This window comes from Ammospiza nelsoni, chromosome 4, assembly GCF_027579445.1.
Source record: "Ammospiza nelsoni isolate bAmmNel1 chromosome 4, bAmmNel1.pri, whole genome shotgun sequence".
NCBI lineage: Eukaryota > Metazoa > Chordata > Aves > Passeriformes > Passerellidae > Ammospiza > Ammospiza nelsoni.
In genome coordinates this window covers 17,707,774-17,734,393 of record NC_080636.1, presented here as the reverse complement: position 1 = coordinate 17,734,393, position 26,620 = coordinate 17,707,774, and the positions used below count along the sequence as shown (strand labels likewise).

Here is a 26,620-nt window from a genome sequence, read left to right as displayed (position 1 = left end):
TCATGCATTTCCCAAGTGATCTTATGCAAATCCTTTACTGCTTCTCGCACAAACTCATCAGTAAACCAGGGTAATGTTACTCTTCCTGTTCGAAGGATTTGTTAACATTTGGATGGCTTATCTGCAGCAGACTGCTGAGGGCCATGTGAAAATGCACAATCTTATTTAAATGTACTGCTTTACATATATATATATATATATATCCATCTTTCATTTTATGCTTGTGTATCTATTGCTTTCTTCCAGCCCCCTAATGACACTTCTACTTTATTTTCTCTGTAAGCAATCTTTCACAGACTGGTCTTTTTCTCCAAACATGGGCTCAGTGTAAGTCCTGGGCTTTAAGGCAGGTAATGTGTACAAGTGGATATGTAAGTGTTGGAGAGGCACCACGTGAGTTACACCTCATGTGGATAATTTTTGGTGATCCAGCTGACAAGTTTCTGCTTGGGAAACTAGATATTTGATATATTTTTCTTCCAGATGATGTTCACTTAAATGATTCAGGTGTACAATTCTCAGTCACAGAAATTTGTCCTGATTTTGGTAGTGGATGTCATTTACATAAAAAACACAAGAATGCCATTTCAGATACTACTTTGTAAATATTCAAATAGCTTAGCTAATACTGCACATGTTTTTTCTAAAGGAAATTTTATTAGTATATATTCACCCAAAATTATTTGCATAAATACTTCTGTGTTTGCCACACATACCTTTGCAAAAAAAAAATAAGGCACCTTTTTTTTCTGGAGGGAGATCTTTTACCTTAATCTGCTTGTATTTTTAGCTTAAGTTGCATAATCATAAAAGCCAGTGAGCCTGACTGGAGTGAGCAGATCTGATCTGTGCATTGTTCCCTCTCAATCAGCATTATCTGGGGTAGAGCACTGGTTTCAGTAACAAGTACAGGAGATATAGCTACCTGTTCTCTATTAGCTTCAATGAAGAATTGAAGTGAGATTTCTGTGTCCCTGCAACACTGTTTCTTTGATGTCTTTGCACAGCATGGGTAAATGGTGACCTGCTAATGGCATCTGCAGTAAAACTCTGCAGACTTTGAGTTTTACATTGCTCTTTGTGTTTGTATTAAGTGGGTCAGATATGGAAACTGAAAACTTTACTACTACCAAAAAATTGAGTATATCTTTAAAAGCATTATGTGTGTATACATTTGCATGCTTCCTTCAAGTAAGAGTTATGGTTTACCTGCATTTTTCTTGATGAAACTACCATTCAGACATTGTAGATATAAAGCCAGCCAATATGGAGGACCTGACAGAAGTGATTACAGCCTCTGAGTTCCATCCCCACCACTGCAACCTCTTTGTCTACAGCAGCAGCAAAGGATCCCTGAGACTCTGCGACATGAGGGCATCAGCCCTCTGTGACAAACATTCCAAGCGTAAGTCCTGGCTCCACTGAGCCCCAGATGTCATTAAAGTCTAACATTAAAGTCTTATTCACACACAGCACATAGATGGGTGCATACCCCAGTGTATTAGTTTCTCACTTGCAGGCAAAAGAAAAAGAAAATAGCATAAAGAAGAATTTTTTTCACCTGTGTAAGTATTAGCTATGAACTTGGTAACAGTTGTGTCTGTGACTGGTTGCCCTTACAGTTCTTATTGCAGGGATCAGTGAAGAACCCAGAACTCTAATAAAATAAAGAGAATTCCTAACAAATGAAGGAGGATGAGGGAGTATTTAAGTAGATGATCATGCTGGTTTGAATACACAAGTACTCTTCTCAGTGCTAGAGCAAGTAAATTTTGATTGTCAGACTGTCTTCAAATTTTGAATCCATTTTCTGAATTAGGAAATCTCAGTATCCTTCCTAAAAATGTAGTCTCACATTCCCTATATGTATTTTTTCAACATTACATCTGGAAAAACTCAGAGGAAATCCAATAAGTAAACAGGATGTGGTAGGGAAGGGAGGAAGGAGGGGAAGAAAAAAAATTGTGTTGGTACAGAAATTGTCATCCATCCTACATGATATTATGTAGCCTAGGTGAACCACCAAATCATGATAGTTCATATCTGAAATGTACATAAGCAAAAGGAAGTAAAATTTTAAAATATGTGACTATCTTTGTACTCAAAGTAAAACTTGAAGAAGAATGCATGTTTATATTGTCTTACTACCAGCTCTTTGGGGTCTAAAGATGACAGACTGTGGTTCTTCCCACCAGTAATCTGGCAAGCCCGGGCACTTTGCCCTGTGCAAACCACCTGTTTGTTCCTAATCTCCTGAGGCTGACAATGCCCAGACAAAGGAATCATGTGGTGGTTGGTGAGAGGCTGAAAACCTCATGAATGAGCTGGGGTGGCTCTGCTTTAGCCACCTTCAGGACGAGGGCTCTTCCAGGACACCTCCATCTCACCGAACTGGGTCATCAGCCTCTTTTGCCATGCTGAAACATTGGAAGAAAATTCAAGAGAAATTCTTTTAGTACCAGAGCACATAAGAGGTTTTATGCCATTCAGTGCCTACTTGAACCTGAGATAGCAGATCTTATTAGTAGGGGCAAGAGGGGAGGAAAAAGTATGCAAAGATTTAAATGAGACATAAGTGGTGCACAGATTTCATACATATGCTGTTTTAAAACTGAAGTGAATTTAGTAAAAAGCATATGACTAGGCCTTTTGAGTGCAAGGAGAAATGCACATGCTCAGAATCTCTTAGGATGTGGTGTGCAATTATAAAAAAATAACCTTCAAGGACAATTTCCCAAGCAGAGAAGTGCTTTACCTTTGTTAGCTGTATCTCTTGTACTTGTAGTGGGAATTCAATACCATGAAGTGAAATGTAAGCATGACACAATGCTGTGAGTTATCCTGTCCCCCTTAATTGTTTTGTTCTGTAATACTTCCATTTCTTCCTGCTAATAAGGCCTCCATGGCCCTGTAACTCAATGCCAAATGCCAATCAGAACTTATTACAGCCACAATACAGCAACACTGGATGAAAGAAGGCATTTTATGTCAGAGGGGAGTGCAAGGTCTAATGGTCATTGATTAAACCCCATTTTCCAGATCTATGAGTTAGAAAATAGCCATTTAATGTAGCATTGCTGCACTGAAGTCGAGTCAAGCTCATTGAGAATCTGAGTGGGTACAGTACAAAATTGATACAGCAATGGTAGAACTTCCAAAGTGTTAAAGGGAGCAGGCCCATGTACTGCGGATTGGAGTGGTTTCAGTATAGCTCTCAGAGACAAGAAAAGTGAATTATATACAGCCCATAGCAGCCAAAAAGGATATGTCCAAAAACAGCCTGCAAAATCAAGTTATTTGCATGATTGTCTCTCTGGTACCTTGACTGTGCATCTTATTCTTCTTTACAGTTGCTAAATTTACAGCTGGTGCATATGCATGATCAGTACCCTGCTCTCCTAGCTTGCCTTGTCTTTCAGTCCTTCCCCATAAATTGCTTCATTTTTCAAACAAAACACCACAACTGGAGTCTCAGTAAACCCTCACAATGTGCCATACATCCCTGCTTTCTCAGCACAGTCTAGTAGTGTGCTGTATTTCAGATGCTGTTCCAAGATTGTAATGGATGTACACATTCTTAGGGATAAAAGATGAAATGTAACACTTAACAAAAACACCTGGATAATGAGCATATGTTGTGAACTTTTTCATTTGCTCCTTTTCCCTTTATTTATTCAAATCTCTGTAGCTCTCACAAAGTCCATTGCAGCTCTGGGGGGAGAGCCTTCCATTTGTACAGGTTTAGAGAGTGCCATGAATAATTACTGTGCCATACTGTAAAAATAAATTACATATTAATGTCTGTAGTGTAAGTCAACCATCATAGGATGTTAATAAATTATAATGTCATGAAGATTTCTGGTTTTCTGAGCTTAGTGGCAGAATCTCTCTTTTCTGCATTAGTGACAGCAGCACGACAAGGCTTTCCTTATAAATCCTCGTGACTTTGACATGGACAAGATGAGACTACTTCCATATGTACTCATCCTTGATGCCTATGCTGAGATTTAATAGCAAACTGCCAATTTGTGTGATGAGTTGTAATGGGAGGATATCTGTCCCTTAAAAAATTATCTCAGACCACCAAATCTGTTTATAAGGCAGTGAAAAAATACCAGGTCAGTAGCTGAATTTTAAATGGTCATTGAGATTCAGATAAGGTGTGATAAAATGTGTTGTGTCTCTAATAGACTACCTGAAACTCCTTCTTATAACAGCTCTGTAACAGATTGTGCAGTGCTGAGTGAGGATCACAAGAAAATCTTACATAGTTATTGCAAATGTTTATCAGGGGAAAGACCACTCTGTAACCCCAGAGCAGGTACATACATAATGCTGTTCCCTGTTATTGTCAGACTTTGCAAGTAGTGGGAGAGGATGCCACCAAAAATGCTCTGGAGAGGAGGTGCCAAAGAGATGAATGTCCCTGCTTGTTTAGAATATTAGAGGAGTGCGACTGAGGAAGGTGTTCTTGCAGCCCACAGTGTTATAGGTAAAGATTAAAATTATGAAAGTCAGACTCAAGCAGCAGCAGATAGGGAATTAATTTAAATAATATGGAACCTTTCACATGAATAGTGTACTTGCCAAAGCATCCAAAGATTGCCTTTGAGATGTCATCAGGCAACATGCATGGCAGTGCAGTGTAGAAAAATGGCAGTATATGGAAATCAGTGTCAGCAGCAAGAGTACTGTTGTTAGAGCAGTCAGCTGGGAACATTGAAGAAATAAAAGAATTAACCCCCACCTCAAATTCCATAAATTTTTATGCAAGAGGTTTAGGTGTCAAGGAAGGCAAGCGTATGAATACTGTTGCAGTAAGATCATCCTAACTGAAAATATACTTACAGCAGCATTTGTTCAGTTAACGAATAGTTGCTAATTTGGTTTTTAATTTTTTATGGCTAATATTATGTTCAGAGATCCTCATAAATGTGCATGGAGTTAATATCATTCTTCCAAACAGCTGGTAGGCTAGATGGGTACATATGGCTGTTTCAACAAATCATGCAATAAAGCAGTCAGCTGAAGAAAACTGAGCATGTGAAGTCAGAAAAAAAATTAAGTGCTTTTTCAGTAGTTCATCAGAATTATTAAAACTATCATTAAATGGTAAATACAAACTGTATAGTTATGCAATATGGAAATTTAAGCCACTCAAGAGTATAACTCCTATTGATATTTCATGTAATAGCCTTAACATCTTAAAGCCATTGCATACTTCAGAAGCTGTAGTAATTTATTTAAATTCTGTATGTTGCTTTAAGGGATTTTTAGTATTCATTTCTTAATACGTATTTGTAGACTAAAACCCTATTTCTAATTATCCATTACCCATGTGTAAAGTTTACAGCAAAATACTTCAAGGAAAGAGGAGCTGCAGTTTCAAGTTTATTGCTCTGTGTGCTACAGTGATCTTAAAACCACAAATTTTGGGATTGTATAGCATTAGCCTCTGTCACCATGAGTTGGTGCTTTCTCACCTCCAGACAGACTTGTGAGGCTCGTGTCCCCTGGGTCTGTAGCAGGAGCCGTTCAGAGCCCTCCTCCCTGTGAGCGCAGGAGGGTTTGTAGGTGTCAGGCAATGCCAACCCATCTTCCCTGAGCAGAGCAAAGCTCTCAGCTGGTGCATCCCAACCGATGGGCTGGACAAGCAGGATCTTAAAAGTGTAAAATGGTTTCCAGGTTTGGCTTGTGACTCAGAGATGCCACCCAAAGATGAAGAGGGTGGTTTTTCCATTGAGAGTCCTTTTCCGCATTTTTATTTGAAATCCAGGCCTGAAAGAAGTGCCAGTCTTTCCCCAAGGATAAATGCCACTGTCCTGTCAGTCAGGGATGTAATTCAGTTGGGTTATCTGCTGGGCTTTTTTGAAATTACCTTTGATTTTAAAGAATTCAGAATAGTGGAAACAGCCAAGACACAAATCAAGGATAATCTACTTAACCATGTTGAATTTTTAAAATTAAATTAGTTATATTTACCAGTTGTTTAAAGCAGGTTGGAATTTCAGAGACAAGACACCTTTCAGACCTCTGACTGAATATGGATTATCTTTCATTTGCAACAGAGAACAACCAGATGCACAAAAAAGCCTGTGACAGACTATCCCTGCTGGATTTGCTAATTAATATTGACCTTTCCAAATGAATGATGCTTATTGTCTGGCTGAAAAAGAGACAACTTGTTTTTCTTCTGTGTGAGCTTTACATCTAAAATACGCTTTTTATTTCTGCATCTGGTCTCATGTCAGGTCTCATGTCATCTGAGAGAGAGACAGTCATTACTCTCCCTTTGTGCATAGAGAGGCCCCTGTCAAAATGATGTCCACTTCAGGCAAAATCTGCAAGTTTTCTTGTGACAGGAGTGAAACTTATCTGAGCTTCTGAAATGATTTGACCCCATGCTTGATGAAGGCTTGTTCTCTTTATCCTAATTCTGGATTTATTTTTAGGCATGCACTACAAAGGCATGTATGCATTGCTGATTTTATATCCCCAATAAAAAAAAATGTGCCCATATCCTGATAATATTGTAATTATGACTGTCACTAAAGGTCTGTTACTACAATTTCATGCATGCTAAACTAGACCCCAGAATGGATCCTTCCTTGTACAGGAATCCCACTGAAATTTGGTAACAGATTGCCTTTAGCATGGGCTCCAAAGCTTCCATTCTGCTCAGTTTGGATGAATGTATAAAGACATTTAAAACATGGTAATGAAAATTCAAAAATGTTTCTACAGAAATGCAATTATGTCTATATATTGTTTCCTCCAGTTGTGCAAGAGATGTTAAAATTAAATCAGAGGAAGAAAAAACCTGATTTATGTACTTCTAGCTATCAAATACTAGGAGGAAAGAGAAAAGCCTGAAGCAATGGTAAATGATTTATGATTGAAGAGGTGTTTCATTAACCCCATCTCCCCCAGCCACACAGAGATAAAGCAAATAATTGCTGGAAGATTGATTTAATTATTCAGTCTATTAAAATTCCTGTCTTGTTTGCTTAATTTTTTTTAATAGCAGCAAATACTGCTTTTTAATGTCTCATGAAACCAGCTTTCAAGATCATATTTCACTGTGTAGAGCAGCAGTAGTTTTGTGTCCCATTAACTCCTTGGGATTGCTCACAACACGTGGCATTAGGCATGCACATAAGTCTTTGTGAGACCCAGTTCAAAGAGGCTTGATCTTCTAGATTGGCTTTGTGTTTTTTCAATTCCTTTTCACTCTTTAGCACCATTTCTCTTTATTAACAAACTCAGTGGCAAAGTTATATCAATCTGAGCAACTCTGTAGTGAAGCTCCCACCCACTGATCTTTAGCGATTGATCTGGCTTTGCCTTTCAGCACTAATGCACCCTCCCTTGTGGTTTGTGACAAGCTGCAGCAACTCAGTGCAGAAGGTAAAACAGATTCTTAAATATTGATTTGAGGCTCCACTTTTAAAAGCCATGCTCTCCAGAGGTATTGATGAGAAGCCTGGTTTTAATACTGGGTCATTGGATAAGGAATGCTGGATGGGAGGTGAAATTTCAGACTCGTGGTGTGGAGGTAGGGTCAGAAATTTGCTTTGAGTAAAAGGAGGAAAATGAGATGTGTAAGTGACCAGGGCACAAAGAGGTGCCCTCTGAATTACATAAAAGTGAGTAGAAAATTGAAATATAAAACAATACTTCTTTTTAGTTTAAAGCAGGATAAACAGCTACAGGCTATGGTAATGGAAAATGTTAAACAAATGTGTCTCACAAAAAATAATTGTGTTTTAGATTGCTGATGAAAGCAGATTCAAAAACTCCCTCCCATGTATAACCATATCAATCAGTGTAGGCCAAGAAGGCAAGGTTGTCACATTAGCAGAATATTCTATTATTGAAAAAGAATTTCCAAGGGAGATGAATGTATGAGTGGATTGGCTTAATACAAAACAATAAAACATTCAGAGATAGTGAAAGATAGAGTAAATAATACTGGTAAATCAAATTATTATCATGAATAATGAAGCTAAAATGTATAAAGAGACCATGAATTTCAATGGGAGCTTGCAGTTGGGCTTGACTCACTTAGAATGAACTCAACTACTCTTTTGCATTAAATTCTAAAATAGATTTTAAGTAGCAACATCAATAGAAAATGTAAGAGCAGACCAAGTATAATCTTTATCCTCTGCAATTTGCAGCTGGAAACTTGAGGTTCAGGGACCTTAGTGGAAATGAAGTTACTGCATTCAGCAATACTGAAATGGATGTTTGGGGTTTTTCCTTTCCTTGAAGTTGTGCAGTTACTCTTGAACCTGTGTGTACTTTTTCCCATTCACAATATCTTTCAGAAAGTCTTTAGTAGCTTAATTAGGTGTAGAATGAAAAACCATCTTCTCTCTGCTTACCCTGTCCTGGTTTCTCATGGTGACCTCGACTTGTGGATTGGAAGAGACAGAGTACAAAGTGAACTGTCATTCCCTGTTCATCCTTTCCATGCCACTCTTAATTACCACCCCTCAGTCTTTCCTAGGCTGAGAGACCCCAGTCTGTTTAGCCATTCCTTGCATGGAAGTCATTTGGTACTTCTGGTCATTTTCATTGCCCTTTTTTATGTCTTGAGATCTGTACCATATCAGAGATAAGCCCAGAACTATGTTTAGCTCAAGATGCGGCATTTGTTGAATTTAACAGCACCAAAAAAATGGTTTCTGTGTTGAACATTAGTAACAAGTGTCATGTACTTAAAAAAAGAAAGAATATTTGTATTTTCATAGAAGCTCAAATGAAATTTATTTCAGGTTTTTTATGATGAAATATGTGATAGAGCAAGTCACAGATGACCTGGGAATAATGGTAATTTGACATTTAAAATAATAAAGTATAGTTAAATAATTTGTCATTTTGGTTAAATTTTTTTATTTATCATCCATTAGGAAAACATATTGGTTCTTGCTTCTTTTCTTCCTGTAGCTAGTCTGTCATGACCAGTGAAATCCCATACATTTCAAAGTACTGTTTTCCAATACATTCTAATCAGGGATTGGAGCCATTTTCATTTTTTCATTTGGGATCTGGAATTAAATAGGGATTTAGTTCAAATGATAAATTATTTGGCCTGGGACTGAGCCCATTTTGTGTGTTTATGAAATTAAAGCCCAGTGAGGGATTACCTGATCCACCACTGGTATTTTCAGGTGCAGTTGAAATTCACCTGTTGTTTGTGTACCAGTATAACCCAGGGGTTTATCTGTAATAATTCTTAATTTAGTCTAGCTGCAGAATGTTTACTTGCTTATATAATAAAAATTAAAAATGAAAAAAATGTTTTTCTTGTCATGTTCCACCAAGTAACAACAAGTACTATAAAATCAGAAATTTCCAGAACAGGATACAAACTATAAACAGTATCCTGTTAAAAAAAAAAAAGAAAGCCTTAATAAGTTATTATTTGTTTGTAAGTAGAAGGAAAGCAGTGGGTTTTTTTTCTCCTAGAGAGAATGAGCCTTTAAAGCTGTTTATACTTTTATCCTATGACTGATGGAATTTCTTACAAGATCTGTGGAGCAGATTTCTGTTCATTTTCAAGTTTTCCTTCTTGTGATGATTTCAGGAGGAATACAGAATTTTCTATACTATATCAGATTGTGACACTGCACCCACCATATAAGACAATTTTAGCATTATTTTTAATATTTCTTAAAGTTCACATATGCCAGAATTTACACCCTGCAACGATTAAAGCTCTGCCCAGCTGCTTGTTTAGAATTGAACTTGAAAATTACTTTGGGTTAGATTTTGGTTTTCCTTATTGGATGTATCTTCCCAATAAATAGCAGATTCAGGCGTGTGGAATTGTTAGCGTTCAGGAACACATAATCACGAGAATGATTATATGCAGGTGCTTTTATTGAAGAGCTCTGGGTGTCAGGGGTACAAACCCAAATGTGACTCCATCATGGGTTCAGGATGATCATGTTTTTATATTCTATTGTTACATAACTTTCATGTTAATTATTAAACTTTTATTGTTCTATTGTATATACATTTCAGCCAAGCATGGGCTCCTCATGGTCCCCCTCAAACTTCTAACATAGTTTCTCATGATTCCTCTTACGATTAAACAATAATTATGTTTAATTAATAAGCAATCATCATATCTAACAGTTATATCATTTATCATATACTGCTTAGGCAGGTGCAATTTCACATGATCTGGCAAACACAAAGCCTAACATTTTCAGAGTCTATTTTTAACATTTTTCCAGGGCCCCACTAAGTAGCTTCTTTCTAATTCCTGAATTTTATGATTTTAAAACCTTTTACTATCAGAATCAGGCCCATATTAATGGGAAGTTGAGGTGGCAGCGCCTGTGACCCCCAGAGTGCAGATGAGAGCCACAAGTGTTGTGCACCACACTTCTTTTGGTTACTGCCTGAGGCTCCTGCTTTCTTTTTTCTTCCTGGCCAGTGTCTGGGAGGGAAGCTGGGAATGGACTTTTCCAGCTACTCTTGCTGTTCCTGGCCATTTTATTTATTTAACTTTAGATATCTCCATATTAGAGATGCCTTTCCTATCCACTGGAAAAGGAAAGTCTCCATTCTGCATTAGATCAGAGAAATCCACAAGGAAACAAGAATATTTTTCATGAGAGATAAGAGTTTGTTTTTCAGCAGATGGTATTTCCTTTTAAGAAAGAAGCAGCATATTTTTATGCTACAGATTTTCTTCAGGATTCAGGAAAACAGCACTCTGGCAAGTATCCTTCTATGAACCCATCCTTCTCTGCAAAATCTGGACTTCTATAAGAAGCTACTGTGGTTTTTAGCTTGTGAGCTGTGCAGAAAGGAATTGAGCATTTTTATTTCCCTGAGCAGCCTTCCCAGTTTATCCATGTGACTGCTGGTGGCATAAGGGGCAGGAACAGTGTCTTCCTGGCAGGCTCCTCTTGAAACACTGGCTGTACTCAGAGATATTCTCTGCTTTCCTCTGTAATTCCATGATATTTCTCTGTGCTAGAGTCCTGTCACATTTAAGTCTGAGCAAGTGTCACGTGAGAACTCAGCACTCACGTCATTTATGATTCCTGTGTTCATTAGGTAGTTAGGCAGATAACTTTGTGTCTTTCATGTAATTAGCACTGTGACCATTATCAAGAACAAGAGCAATGAAAGTTAAATACCCCTTTTTTATGGCAGATGTTTGTTATTACTAAATTAATGATGAAATGAATTAAAGAATATGATAGAATCTGTAATCAAATGTCAGTAAAGTTCAGATCTAACAAGAGTTAGATCCAAAGAAGTAAGCTAGCTTTGAAATCTCATGTTTCAGGTGCTGATTGCTGCCTCCAAAAGATAAGTCTGAACAGTAATAAACAGAAAATGTGTTTTGGAAGCCATGGGCTAGACCTGTGGCTTTTTCCATCAGCTTGGAGAGGTCAGGGCTGAATTTGAATTGCTTGCCTGAAGTCTGAGTCACAAGGCTATCACTTCACTGCTGCTCTGTCTCCAATTACTCCACTTGTATTGGGCAAACTGAAGGAAGGTTGTGCTTTTCTGCAGTATGTGCATAACCTTATGTTGATGCTAAACCAGAAATAGCCCAGCCCCAAGAACATCCTCTCACCTTCATTTCCTGAGGCTGATGCCTTGTTCTGGTTGCTCAGGCAGATGCTGGTGGTTGCTGAGTTTTCTCTTCTTTTCACTGGGAGCTGCTCCTCAATTTCCTGTAGCAATTTTCCTGTTGGTTATGCTGACTAGAGGAACTATCTCCAAAGAATTGCTGCTGCTAAAATTTCTGCTGCTGTTTTTCTTTCTGTAGTGATATGAGACTTTCATGCCTCTGTTAGTTCCATAGTTAATTAATCTAAGTCCTTCTAATATTTTATACAGTAAGCATAGAAAAGCAATAAATGGGGCAGATAACAAATGAAATTGTTTAATCTCATTAATTAACAAAATTCAGAACATTCAGGTACAAATATCTCTCCTCTTCTAATCACTGGGAGTTGGATGAGCCACATAGAGCCAAGAAAATATATCTAAGCTATAAATGAAGGTGTAATTCAGTTAGAGTGGGTTTTGGTTTTTTCTTTCCTGGTTTTAATAGCAGCTTCCCAACATAATTAGGAGGATGAAATTCCTGCCAGCCAAGTCTGTAGTTTGGACAGATTAAAGGGAAGAGGTATGAGAAATGATAATTGCTTTGTGCTCATCAGACTTCTCTTGAAAATCTGACAGGATAATTACAAAATACCTGCTTTGCAGAATGTCTAGGCAAAATTTTAAAGAGCTATTTAAAGTTGTTAATTTACAGTCTATCTGAAAAGTTTTTTACTCTTTTTGAACTAGTTCATTGCCATTCAGATGTGTGGTGCATGTTTAAATATAGACCTTATTCTCATGTGCCCGCCTGGCTGCATTCCACTGCCCACCCCCAAAGAAAATTGCCCATAATTTTTTGCATTACCCCACATACTTCACCCACGTACTCACCCTTAACTTTCAGCAGAACATTATTTCACCTAATGGAAACTAACCTTGTTGCTTCCAACAGTCTGAATCATCATAGTCATGGATAAAATAATTGAGAGAGAAATGTTCCAGTGGACTGTACAAAAAACTTCATTTTGAATGACAGTAAAAAGTTTTTCTGCTTTCAGCATGCTTTCCTGTTTCATCACATGGCTTTTCTTCACCTGCTTTTGAAACTTAAAAATGACGTTCACTAAAATGCCAATTTTCAAAGAATATTCTAGGCATAGGTCCCAAAACCCAGTAATTTTGTGAGAGTTAAAAGACCCTGAAAGCCCAACTTTCTACTGAAGTTCACCACAGAGGTCAGTTGGATCACAGGACCACAGATACCTGCAGAAAGACAATTGCTCTAGGCACCCCTGAGGCAGGGGTAGAGTCATCCACTGTCATTATTATGCACAGCCGAACAGGGATGACCAATCTCACAGCTACAGGATCTGGATTTTTATGTCTGAACATCGTGTAAGCAATATTTCATAACTGCTGCCTTGTCAGATCTCACGGAACTGCTGACCATCACATTCAGGGAGTTCAGAGCTTTCCAGAACTGTCAGCAATTGCACACCAACTATGGTACACCCCTGTCTATTTTATGCTCACTTCTCAGGAAGAGGTGATTGCAATTTGCAGTTGATTTTTAAAATTCTTGTCCTTAGTCTTGGATGCCTTCATTCATGACCAGGGCAGCCAGGGCAGCTGGTTCTGGCAAGCAGGGCAGGCTTTGAGCAACCAGCCCTCCCAGGGATGCCAGGACGTGTGACACCCCATGTACACACCTCTCATGTGACAGGGACACCTGGATTTTGGTTATGTTGGGAAATGGGGTATGCAGACCCCAGAAAGAATGAAGGCATGAAATACCTTGCTATAGGTATCTGTAATCAACTAACCAGTGTATTTGCATAATCTCCCAAAGTCATGCTTTGAGTCCATAGCTGTAACATAAATTATTGTAATGTTTAAAGCTTACAGTTTGCATTTTTATATAAAGTTAAAAGAATAAATTAAGTGCTGGATATACAATTAATTCTATATCATGTTCCTTGGTAGATTGAATTACATGTTTCATGAGAAATGCACACTTCAGATTTTAAAACATAACATTTTTTCTACAATTCTGATTTCTGTCTCTTGCTTCTTTTTCTTTGAACAGTTTATGAAGAACCAGAAGACCCCAGTAACAGATCATTTTTTTCAGAAATTATCTCTTCAGTGTCAGATGTCAAATTCAGTCACAGTGGTAGATACATGCTTACAAGAGATTACCTCACTGTCAAGGTTTGGGATCTGAACATGGAAACAAAGCCTGTAGAAACATACCAGGTAAGAATCTCCTACTCTTAAAATGCAACATTATAAAAGGATGTCAGTGTTCAAAAAGTGAATGTTTCTGTAAACTTCTCATAACCTTATCTAAGAAGCAGCAAGCTAAGAGAATTAGTCAAGGTGGTTAAAACCCTCACAGTGGCATCCTTATAGCAGGAAAAGGGCAATTGCAGCATTAGTAAGGAGGTGTAAAGCCTGGGGAGTCAAGGTAGCACTCCCTGTGGATTGGGCTCTTGAAAGAAATTATTATTCTAACAAGAGAAATCATCCCTTCATTTTGGCATCTGCTTTCAAATGATGTATTTCACTACTAACATTTAAAAGGAACCGAGGAAGAGATTTTGTGTGTTGCTTAGCACTCTGCTCCTGGTGGGACTACTGAAAGTTTACACCTTTGGCATTTCAGAATTACTTTTTACAACTTGATCTGTGTGTTTCTCCCCTGTGCCCAGCTCTAGAAGTGCTCCCTGTTAAACCCTGGCATCACCACTGACACAGCAGCTCACAAATGCCAGACAGACACATCTGCTTGCCTGAATTCATTGAGATATTATCCAGACAAAATGCCAGTGGCTCCAGCCAGAGCTAAGTTTGTACTCTGACATCTGTTATGTTTGGCAATAGAGGGCTGAGCTTACATTTTTTGACTCTGGCTTGAAGAAGGAAAATATGTCTGTGACACAGAAACTGTTTGTTATGAAAATGCAGTAAGAAAAAAACCTGTTAAGTTACCTAAAAAAGTGTATGCAAAGTAGGAAAAATGCCATTCATCCAGCTTGTGCTGCTTACTGAGAGACGATCCTGTGACAGTGCTGAATAGGTCCCTTGTTTTCTGTGTCTAAACAATAGCAGGTGGCATACAGTAATTCACAGTAATTATAATTAAGATTGGTTTTAAAAAACTATGATGAGAATTTGGTAGCATTTCTTGTCAAAAAAAGCAAAATTTTCCAGTATTTTTTAGCTAGCATTTAGTAGACAGAGTGGGCCCCAGTGTTTTTCAATGCATCCATAACATTTTGGTGGATAATGTTCACTGTTCACTGCTCAATGTGTTAACATTGGAAAGTCTGAGCCTGTTTACCTTTAAGTCTACAGAACCGGGTTTTCTCTTAAAATGGCTTTAAATGCTGAATGTGTTAGAAATGTTGATATGCTGTGAAAGTGGAGTGGGAGGGTATGGGTGAGACTATGTTTTATAGAATAGAATAGAATCCCAGTTTTGGAGAGCTTAGGTAATACATTACTTCATACCTATGCTAATTTAGTAGGCAGCCCTGTCCCTGGGGAGGAATAGCTGGTCAAGCCAACCTGTTTGTCTTGATTTTGACACCTGCTTTTATTTCCTCATGCAGGCAGCTGTGAAACAAGCTGGTCACTTTTAAATCAGTCTGGCACCCAACAGGAGGGCCAATTAAAAAGTTTTATTTCTTCATGCTGAGATGGGGAAAAATGAGTACTGATAATTGCAGTCAGAAGTTTATAGAAAAAAAAAAAAAAAACCAAGACCCACAACAACAAAAGCCCTGATATAATATTAAAAAAATACAGAAAAATATAACAGTCTTCTTAAATATTTGATTGCCTTTCAGTTTCAAATATTTATCCTTGTAAAGAATATACAGATGTGTTGCTGGGCATTGCACTAGACTGAAGGAGAATCTGGAGCTAGGGGCCGTGGAAGCCAATAGCACAGGATTCCATAGGATTCATGTGATCCAAATCTTCCGAGAACCTTTCATGTTTTTAAGCTGCAGAGAGTAGAGAATTCTTTCCTGAGAAAAAGTGGTTTAAATTACTCTCTCAAATAATTTGTCTTAGAGATATCTCTCTCTTTCACAAACCTAAATCTCATCTACAAACTTGGCAATTTCTCAAAAGGTTTTTTTGGGGTAGATCACTTTAAGGCAGCAAATAAACCTAACGTTTTCAGTTATGTATTCACATAATTACGATGACAATACCTCATAAAAAGATTAAAAGCTGTTCATTAAAAGATTGATTTTCTCATTTCATCCACTGCATGGTAGGATATTGCCTAGCTGCAATAGTGAGGGTCACAACAGGAGATTTCACACAGAGTTGTAATAAAGAGCAGAGTCCATAACTGTACTGCTTCATTATTAGCTTCCAGTTTTAATATTAAAAACCTGACACACAAGAATTAATTCCTCATACAGGTTCTTTTTCATATCAGTGCTGTGGCTCAAACAATGCTATTGCATAGAGCAGCTGCTGCAGCCCTGCTGAACACATTATCTGCTGACAGTGTTTCAACAAGATTTTCTCCTGTTTGTTTCACACAAAAGCAAAAAGGGCAGGGTATGGTCAGTGGACAGCACTAAGAGAGCAGTGCAGTGGAATGGCCAGAGCTTGAGTGTTGTTGCAAGGCAGCCCTGCCTGACAGGTTACTCTCCTGATACTACCAGGTGAATTACGCCAGCAGAAACCTTGGGAGCAGCAAGGTGAGCACATTCATAGCTGGAAATAGCTTGATCCACTTTAGGCAGGGTCTGTAATACAGGGATTTGGACCAGTGTGTCACCTGCCAGTGGAATTCCTGGTTGTGTGTATTCAGTCCCAATAAAACAGGTCCCTGTGTAGCTGTGTTGCTGTGTTAGTCCAGAGCACAGAATTGTTGGATAATTCCATGAGGGTCAGATGTTGCAGTGAAGAAAAGGTCCTTAGTAATTAGTGAGGAACGAGTTTGGTTTGCTTTCAAGTATTATTGATATGTGGTAAGAACAAGGTGTAACAGACAAGGCAAATCTGATCTTCCCCTCAGCTGGTAGAAGCAGATGAATATGCAAACAGTGAAAATTAAGTGTTCCTTACAATTAGTTTTTCCCAGTCTCTCTGAGGGTCTGAATGTGCTCAAATGTGGAACTCAAAAGGTCCACACAAAGAACGAGGTGGTTGTCCAGGGCAGTAGGGTGAGTCTGACAGTCTTGACAAGGTAAGACATCTGAGAGAGGCATTGCAAAATCCTTTTTGACAAAGCTGATAGAAAGGCACAGCTCCAAGCTGTGGACTTGGACACACTTTGCAAAGGGTGTGTACATGACAGTGGTCATGACAGATGGCTGCTGGAAATGGTTACAAGAGAAAAACCTAGAAATGACAGTCAGGGAGGGAAATGTGATCGACTTCCTTCTGCCTTACCCAACCTTTCTATTTCTTCCAAATGTTGGGAGCTCACAAACATGACAAAGGAAAGAATTCCAGTTCTGTAACAAATTACACTGCTAACACAAAAAGGTTTTAAGTAAAGAGAAAGAGAAAGGATTTAATTAGAGAGTGTAGGAGACTGCATCAATAGTAGGTGTTCTGACCTATTGCTCACTGTGATGGTGCATTTAATTGTGGAATGTTCTATCTGCCATTTGCCAATTAATTCCTGTATAAGACATCTGTTAATGAGCAGTTCAGTGTTCATTTATTAATGAAAATTGATCCATAACTAAAATTTATAATCCTTAGTAATCTTACATTACAAATATTCTTTGGATACTGTACAATTTGACTATCAAAAATGGGTAAGTTTAAAGAAAATCTAAGTGAAAGTTCATTGTCCCTCATCTGGTCTTGGCAGAAGCTATGTTACTAGAAGAAATGTTTGTGCCCTCAGGCCAGAGGAGGATGCTGGGCATCCATGAGCAGGAACTGGACTTGCAAGAACCTGTAACTTCAGAATGACAGAGCTAAATTACCCGTGGGCCATTGGATCGGTGTATTTCTCCAGGAGGTCACCTACACATCTTTGTTTTACACTTTCTACAACAGCTGAAGAAAATATCAGGAGTGGAAGTGCGTTAGTAAATTGATCTAGGCAGGGATTTTGTACCTTATTATTTCCTTATGAAATAAACCAAATAATCCAAAAGAAAAACAAATCAAATTAAGCAAAAGACTGAAACAGTTTGTATGAGATCTCTTTATGATAATCCTTATTCAGAGATGTGTGGCCTAGAGGAGAGAGATCTGCCGGCTACTCTCACTTTTATAGTTAGTAAGTGAGAATTTGCAATGTTGCTTTTAAGTCTCAGCCAAATAGGAGAAATACTTGGGCTAAATCAGTGTTCTTATTTGCAACCTGTGCAACTGCAACCTTATGCTGTATTTGACTTCTAAAATACCTTTCAGAAATAAATGTCATACCATAAAGGTTCTTTTAATAGAGCCAAGTTATTTCTGCCATAAGTGAGAACCCACTTATCTTGGAATATGGCATTTTTGTTACTATTTAAATTAGATTTCTTTCACATTAATTAGCTCATCTAGGGTATCAGCTGGTGAAATGTCTCTGGGAATTAGGCTAGCACTGAGAAAATCACCCAAGCAGGAAACAAATATGTTGAAGAGGGGTGGTCTGCAGCCTGCTGAGGGAAGCCTGTTTTGTGCCTTCCTACAACAGTAATTCTGTAGCACCTGGTTAACTGGGCTGTGGAAAAGTACAGTTAGCTTCTTTGGAGCTTAAATGCAGCATCTTCTGCAGAGCTACCAATCTATGCAGCATATTTTGAAAGAGAACCTGGGAGATTATGCAAAAAGTGAAAGGCTGGTTGTGGAGTTTTATATTTTCTTTGATTTCAAGAATAACAGCTATTTTCTTTAAAACAGGTCCATGATTACCTTAGAAGCAAGTTATGTTCCCTCTATGAAAACGACTGCATCTTTGACAAGTTTGAATGTGCATGGAATGGATCAGACAGGTAATCAATCCATCCTTCTCTCCACCACTGTCCTCCTTTGGCAAAACACCTCCCATATGATGGGGAGCAAACCAAAAGCAGTTACAGGTGATTATTTTCCACATCAATGTGCAAAATCACATTCCAGTGTTTGGGAAGATAGACGATTTGGATGTTTGTGCAGTTGTGTATCTGCCTTAGAAATGATGTGTGCCTTAATAACATTGGCTCGGGCCTTAAGGGAAAAAAACCCTTCAAATTATGTCCATCTTCATCCAAATCATAAATAGGCTGCAAAAGCTAAAAAGACTGATACCAACTCACAAAATCCCACCAACACACTAAGGAAACTTACATGATCCTGTATTTGCACGTGAGCTACCTCAGAAATTCAGTTCCCTTACTGGAAATGGGTGTGAGGAAGGACCATCACAGGCACCCACTGATTCTCTACAAACTGCTGCCCAATGACACTTCTGATATCTCCCTCCATCAGAGCAGTCCCTTTCCCTATGTACTGATGGAGAGGTTCTCTTTATCTTGGACATTGTATCTTGTTGAACATTTTAATGAGAAATGCTAGAGCAAGTCAGAGAGCTTGAGCAAGGATGGAGTGGGTTAATGCCCTAATGCTGGAAAATGGTGGCAGTGCTTTGTGGAGTAGGAATAAGGTACAGGAATAGCTGAGCAGCCAAGAGGACTGGGTTAATAAAAATGGATAAAATCCAAGAGTATAATGCAAGGTGAGGATTTTAGTTAAAAAAAGAGCACAATCTTGATCTTAGCAGTTGGAAATAACTCCCAGGGACATTCATATGCTAGGTGAATTTGGAAGGGATTAGCAGTCTGCAAAATGCATGTGAAAGAGAGCACAGGAGCCAATATTGAGTGACACACAGTGACTCCTGGTTCATCAGAGTTAGGAGCCAAGAGGCAGAAGTTTGGCACTGAGCCTAGAACTGCTCCTTCAGCTCAGCCTCTCATTTTGGAAAACAGTCTGTCTCATTGTATTGAAGCAGGCCTACCCACCCTGGAGTGGGCAAGGGCTGTGAAACAGGCAGTCTGAGACATCTGTGAAAGACAAATATGATACTTGCTTGAATGGGCAAGACTGGGCTATCCAGCAGAGAAAGGAGTCGTGGTGACATTGTGTTGGGCTCTTATTCAAAGACCTTTGAACTGCATTTACACATTTCCTGTCCCTCATCTCCAAGGTGGATGAACTAATTGAGCAGATGGACAGTTGCTCTAAAGGAGAGAGGCCAGGACTTTGGTTTTCATCAGCTTAGCAAAAGAGAAGCCAAGATTTTACTTGCTTGTAGTAAGTATACCAAGGAGATATCTAGCTAAGATAAATGTGAGTGATAATGGCACAACAGCAGGTAGGTGTTGAAAGTCAACAGGTTATAACCTGGAAATTAGAGGTAGTTCATACCTGTCCAAACAGCGACAAGCTGCCTTCCCGTCCTCAGTGGTGCAGATACAAGAAACCCAACTGTTCTGGTGGTGGTGCTCAGGAAATTTGTGAAAGCAGTTATATGTAACTTTGGTCAAAATTACAGGTCTGAATTTGAAAGTGCAGAACAAAGTCTCATCTAGTCCTGTGCTCCACAAATGCAGATCAGTATTATGCTGTACACTGGTAAGGGGCACCTTCTCTTTGGAGTACTTTCCTTTGCTCAGTTCCTCTGCCTGCCCAATGGAAAGATTCTGTCTTTGCTAAAAAATGAAACTTTACCCTTGTATCATTCATTATGCAAATGAAAATACATATATATTCCATTATCTCTAATGCCTACATGCCAGAATGATTTGTTTTTTGACAAAAGTTAACTCAGCACTGAGTGTCCCTTGTGATACCAACTGCTGGCCATTTAAAATTACATAGATGGACCACACTGAGCAAAATACTTCCCAGATTGCTGTCACTGAAGCTTGGGGACCAGCTGTTGTGGCTTTGGTATGGTCAAAGACTGGGAATGACTCACAGAAAGTTTAGTGGAAGATCCAGGTTTTGGGGCTTTTCTCTGAAACTCCCAAACCAATGCATGAATGGTTGTTTTAGCAGAGGATTTTCTCATTGTTGTCATGGCTTGAGTTTGGCCCTACTAGAAATACAAAATTTAATGCATTTATTGGAAAACAGACAGTGCTGATTCCTGCCTAAGTCTGGCACAGAACAGCAGTGCATTCAAATAATGTAGATATTGGGGAACTTTGAAAAAGATCTAGGACTTTTCAGGTATTTACAAACCATTTTGCTTATCCTTGATGGGAATTCCTAGTGCATTTTACAGGTTGGGCAGCCAGTTACTCCCAGGCCTAGAGTCTCTCTCCTCTGGGCAGATGAAGTGCTGCTGTCCTCATTAGTGTGGTAAGACCACTCTCTGGATAGCTGCCTACTAGTAATGGAATTCTTGTTCAATATCAGGGTTTAAAGTGAGTGTAATATTTTCATTCCTACTTGACAGATCAGAAAGATCAATGCAGGGAGTAATTATTAAGTGGGAACATTAGATGGTGAGGGCTTCATTTATTGTACTGCCCAGACACTGAGGCGTTATTAGTCATGCACAATTACCAAACCCGTCACCAAGCACAATGTGCTGCTCTTGATTGTAAGAAACTCTCAAGTAAAGAGTTGGCACTGGAAACATCTGACAAAAGAAAAGGGCTCTCTTTAATTTAGTTATTTCTTTTTAGGAGTCAGATGTATGAGAATTGATGCTCATTTTTTGATTCACTCCTCTGAGCTCCTTGCTTTATGAATATGATAAGTATTTCTGTATGTTACCAGGACATTTTTTATTGGAGGATCATAGTGTAAATAATACTTAGGTACTGGTACCTCTTAAAAAACAGTTCATTTGAAGAGTAAGGTTACTTAATTTGAGTCTCTTCCTATGCAGTTTTTAAAAAAGGACTATTACTAAAGGTAAAAATTCCATATTGATAATTGCACTCTATAGAGATGCTGCAGTACGTAGATTATTAATCCATCTACATAACAGTAATGACTGTAGTTCTAAATGTATTGGTTTTATCTTTTGGAGACTTCAAAGCTATAATGACAATTTATACTGACTGGATTGTTCAGTTAAAAATGAAAGTGTGTTTATTATTTAGGTGAAAATACTTTGTATTAAGTTTTGTCATTACTAAGAAGTTAATCTGTGCTGTGATAGAACCTGATGGTGAGGCTGTTCACAAAAATAATCAACATACATGAGCTCTGATTAGAACGTGATTGATGCTCAGTTACTCCAATGAGCAGGAACTAATACAATCAGACAGAGCTGATCTCATCTGCTGAAGGGCACATTAATCACTGTGTACTTTGGCAACAGTGGTCAGGGGAGGGAGCCAAGCAGGGGTCTCACACTAATTCATCCAGATGAGCATGTATTATCTGTAGTTGAGTATATTACACAAAAATCATGCTATCTTTATTGTGTATACATCATTACATGACTATGTAGAATACGTGAGTTCTACTTATACAGCAGTTTAATTTAGCTCTTCCATTCACATCCAAAGTCAAGTCTTTTAATAAGGACCTGGAGGACACAGTTTTCTTCCCACTGTCAACAGCTTTCAGTTTTACCTTAAAAAAGAAACACTTTTGTAGCTTTTTGTGTGGTAAAGAAGCAGGAAAAAACCCCAAATAAAACCCAATTCGTTGTAATAGCAAGTGAATACCTTAGTTAACTGCTTTTTTTCTCAAGATTTCAAATGAATGGGTGTATAGGACCCCTGCCAGGGAGACTTCTAACTACCATCATGATAAGTGATATGCTGCAAGCAGATGAGTGAAGTCACATACAACTGTTCAGTCAGTCCTTTCCTACTGAACTGTCATTCATCCCCCTGAATATCCATCAGCCTTCACTCTAATCAGGAGTTGGCAGATCACATTGGATGAGATGTTAAGAGTCTATTCCTGTCTGGCAGCACACTCCATGCTGGAGAGCTAGAAGACATCATTTTGTTTTCAAAGCTTGGCATGTCAAATAAGAGCTTGGAAGTACTTGGGGATCCCTTGTTCATATTCTCAGTCTTATGCCAGCCAGCTGTACCAGGGTGCCACAACCCTGAATCCAAGTCAAGTGTCCCAAGTTTTTCTAGCAGGTTTAAATAAATTCCCCTCTTTGTGATGGGGAGTCAGTGACTTTACAGCACAGCATACAGGAAAATTTCCCAGTATTTCAGGAGTTCATTGCTTGCAACAATCCTTCCTCCTTTCCTTTTGCTATAATAAATCCTCCATCTTATTCTTATTAAAAATGTTCTTTGAGAGTTTTCTGGAATCAGCTCTTCCTTCATTGGGTCAGCTTGTCATGAAACCAGATCTGGTGGACTTCACATGTTAATCCTAAGAGGCTGCAGATGTTCTGCTCTGCACTGGTACATGTGGCAGTGAAATACTGAAAATTTAGGGGCTCAAAATATAATTGGGAGACAGTTTCAGGTCAAAGAAAAGGTCTCTTTTCATGCTGGGTGCCTGAGGGACATCTTTGCTGATATTTGCAAGTGTGGGGCAGGCTCTGGTGGGAGCTGCTCTCTGAGTCTCCTCCCCTCTCACCTGCAAAGTCCAAGCTCTGCCTCTTGCCCCAAGGAATGATGTTCTGCTGCCACACCTGCACTGAGGGTCAGGGCAGCTGGGCTGGTTTTGTTTTTCTATCACCCTTAAGCAGGGTGTGTGGGGGTCCTTGAAGCCCTGCTGAGCCTTGCTCTGTCCTGTCACACCATCCCATGGCCTCCATGGTCTCGTGAGCAACAGTGAAAGAGGGGAGCTATGAAACGAGCTGAATTTCTCCAGACAGTAGGAATCTGCAGGTGAATAAAAACTTCTCTGCATCTGGGAAGACTAGTTTGGGCCAGAGGTAGCCCAAAAATTTTCAAAGAGCTAAATAAACCCACAAAAAAACCATAAACAAAAAACCCTAAACAAGAAAAGCAACACAAAGCAATGTGGAGCAAGTAACGGTTTGGTTTTTAAGCAAGCCTTAATTCCAGCAGATACCCCAAATCTTCAGGGTAATCCCTGGCATCCAGGAATGCAGCTGAATGGAGCCATTTTGATGAAGGCCCTTGAGTGCAAGGATGGCTGCAACATGGATAACATTTAAGAGGTTGGCTTGAAGTATGGGAATAACAAATCTGAGAAATACCGAGATATGCCAGTTCTTAGTGACTGACATGTTTGATAAAATCTCATTGCCTAAAAAGTATTATGGAATATTTCATTGCAGGTTAGTAAAATGGTGAAAATTCTATTCAAATGCCTTTGAAGCTGATGAAGTAGAGAATTTGTTGACCACCCAAGAGAAGCAGAGCTTTTTAGCAGGGAAAATCCCATACTGAATTATTTCATTTAAAAAAGTCACTAACAAAACCAAAATATTGAGACTCAGATGCTTAAAAGTATTAAAATAATTAAAGATGCTGAAGCCATCAGTAGTTGAGAGGCTGCTTCTGTAGACCCTATAACTCTGGCCCTAAATTAAACTCCACTGGTACAATGTTGGTGTTATATTTAATAAAATCATTATCCATAGATAAACATCTGCTCCTGTTGGGTATTACTGTTACAGTGCAAACAGGAAGAACTCTATTCTCTCAAATTCTTTATTTCAGACAATTTTACAGATTGAAATTTTATTTTTAGAAAAAACAACCCTACCTGAATTATTGCTGGGTACCAGATCAATGCAGCATAGAGTGAAGAAGCCTGAACTGAGTGGGAGGTGTAGAGTTAATGTTCTGCTAATTTGGGAACTACCTCTCCTGCCCAAATGAGCTTTGGTTCTTGGGGATTTGCTGTTTCCCAAGCTTTCAGCCCAAAGAAGGCAGGGATGCAAGCCAAAACACCTGGAGAGCCAAGCAAGTTGTCTGCAAGACTGGAGGGTAGGGGATGAGCAGAAAGGGTGAGCAATGAGACTTGCAGAAGTCAAACAAAGACTTGAAAGGGGTGGGGAAAGGAAGAGGGAAGCAGATAAGGCAGGTTTTTATTTTAAAGCTGTAGAGCAGGACTGATGGAAATGAAAAAAGAGGGGAGAATGAGGAGAGGGGAAAGGGAAACCTATCTGGAAAATGTGGTAAAGGCAAATCAGAATTGGAGGGAAGAAAAAGAAAAAAAAGAACAGAACCGTGTCTAGGGAGGGAGTGAAAAGTCAATAAAAGGACTGCTCTTGCACTGGAGTTTTCCCTTTCACCTTTTACCTTCTGTAAAAATATATTTGTTAGTTCTGTTAAAGAAAAAGGAGGGGTAAGAGTGGGCTGCAGTGACCCCACATGAGGGCTGAAGTTTGGCAGTGAGGTGCCTCAGATCACATCACTGATAAGCAACAAGTGTCAGTGCAGGCAGGAGGAATCAGTAGCATTTTGTGGTGTCACTCCAAACACACATACCTGAAGAATTGCCAGGACCTTGCTTGGAGCAGATCAGGCAGAGGGAGCAGAGAATACTCGAGGTGCTCTGCAGAGCAGCCCTGTGCTGAGAGGGAAACATTCCCTGCCTGGGGCAGCCCAGGAGGGTGAACTGGGGCTGTGTGAATGCATTCCTGGCCTGCAGGTGTGGGGTGTTTCTCCTTCTCCACTGGCTGGGCTGCAGAGGGGGAAATGCAGGTAGTGGTAGTCATGGTGCACCCATTGGGGTCTTTCCTGGTTTTTTTGTTTGGTTGGTTTGCGGGGTTTGTTTGGGAGGAGATGAGGTGTGGTGTTGTTTTATTTGGGTGTTTTTTTGTAATCATGCTGCCTGTGGCTGTGGTGTTTTGAGCTGGTGCAGTCAGGCTGCAGCTCAGCTCCAGCTATCAGTGCTCCTCAGGGTGCACTGGGGTGTGTTCTGATTCCAAAATATCTCTGCAGGGCAGAGATGATGGTACCTCCGACCTTGTGCAGCACAGCTTGTTAACCTGCCTTCTAATGAGAATTAAAGGTGGAAAATTAGACAGAGCTTTTCTGGGCTGCTGCCTTACACACCTATGAAGTAGCATGGGCTGTTTTGAATGAGGAACTTTGGCTTCTTGGACCAGCCTCTCCTGCAAGGGTTTTGTGCAAGTCCTTGTCATAACACTGCTGTGCAGAGCAGTGTCTGGGAATACTACATTGAGCTACAATTTATATTCCATTATTAAAAAAAAAAATCTGTTTATCACATAAATTCCATTATTGTACATTGTATTTTCCTGAACAGGAAAAAATTGCAGGCTTACATCTAGTTTTCACTCTCTTTTATTACTTTAAGCAGCAGGTAAGGTTATAATCCATCTGTGTTTGTGACCTTGAACGAGAATGGACACTTTCTCATTTACATAATGCTGTTTTTTACTGAGCCATTAAACTGCAGAAAATAGGGCCAGCATGAAAAGTAGTCATCTACATATGTTAAAAAATAACTGCAGTAAATCCAACTGAAGAAAGCAGACTTTTAAAAATATGCAAGAGTTCAAGAAATTAAAAAGCAAATGGACTGTAAAGGCAGTTTTACTGCAAGCAAAACCTTCTAAAATAAGACCTTTAACAAACACCTCTCTCTGCATTTGGTGCACTGGTACTCTGCCAGCATGAAAGCTGCTTCCCTGACAGTTCCCACTGCCACCGGGAGGGATGCTCCTCTTTCCCCTGGGAGCCACAGCTCTGCAGCCCGGGGCGCAGGGGTGCCCCAGCCTCATGAACCCATTTCACAATTTTGCCTGGGGGAAAATATACAGATGGACTGCATCACAAATTGTGTGTGCTAGTGCTGAGCTATGAAATAACCTCGACTTTTTCATGTTGCGATTAACCATTACAGCAGGAGCTGTAATGACAAGACATGGTGATTTTGAAGGAATGAAACATTTGATTTACTGCTGTTGATTCAATTTCTGAAATGGGCACTAATCTTGATCAATAGGCTTTCTGCAGCTTCTGGGATACATTTTATCAAGCTGTCACACTGACTCCTGTTTTTTAGCTTGTGAGGTTGTTAACTTGTGCCTTGCTAGGCAGGATTGCACCCAGCCTTTAGTGGGTGCAGAAGGAAAGGGAAACATCTCTGCAGGCAACCAGGGGCAGGTGCTGCTGCTGGAGAGCAGCAAGGA

General features: G+C 39.3%; 1 protein-coding gene across 3 annotated transcripts in view; it reads left to right on the top strand.

The window, feature by feature from the left end:
* PPP2R2C (protein phosphatase 2 regulatory subunit Bgamma) overlaps window positions 1-26,620 on the top strand; it is a 192,707-nt gene that overhangs the window by 161,422 nt on the left and 4,665 nt on the right. For all 3 annotated transcript variants that reach the window (XM_059470349.1, XM_059470350.1, XM_059470351.1), the window contains 3 exons: window positions 1,241-1,405; window positions 13,673-13,842; window positions 18,466-18,557. In XM_059470349.1, the coding sequence (XP_059326332.1) occupies window positions 1,241-1,405; window positions 13,673-13,842; window positions 18,466-18,557 (427 nt within the window). The remainder of the gene's footprint in view (window positions 1-1,240; window positions 1,406-13,672; window positions 13,843-18,465; window positions 18,558-26,620) is intronic.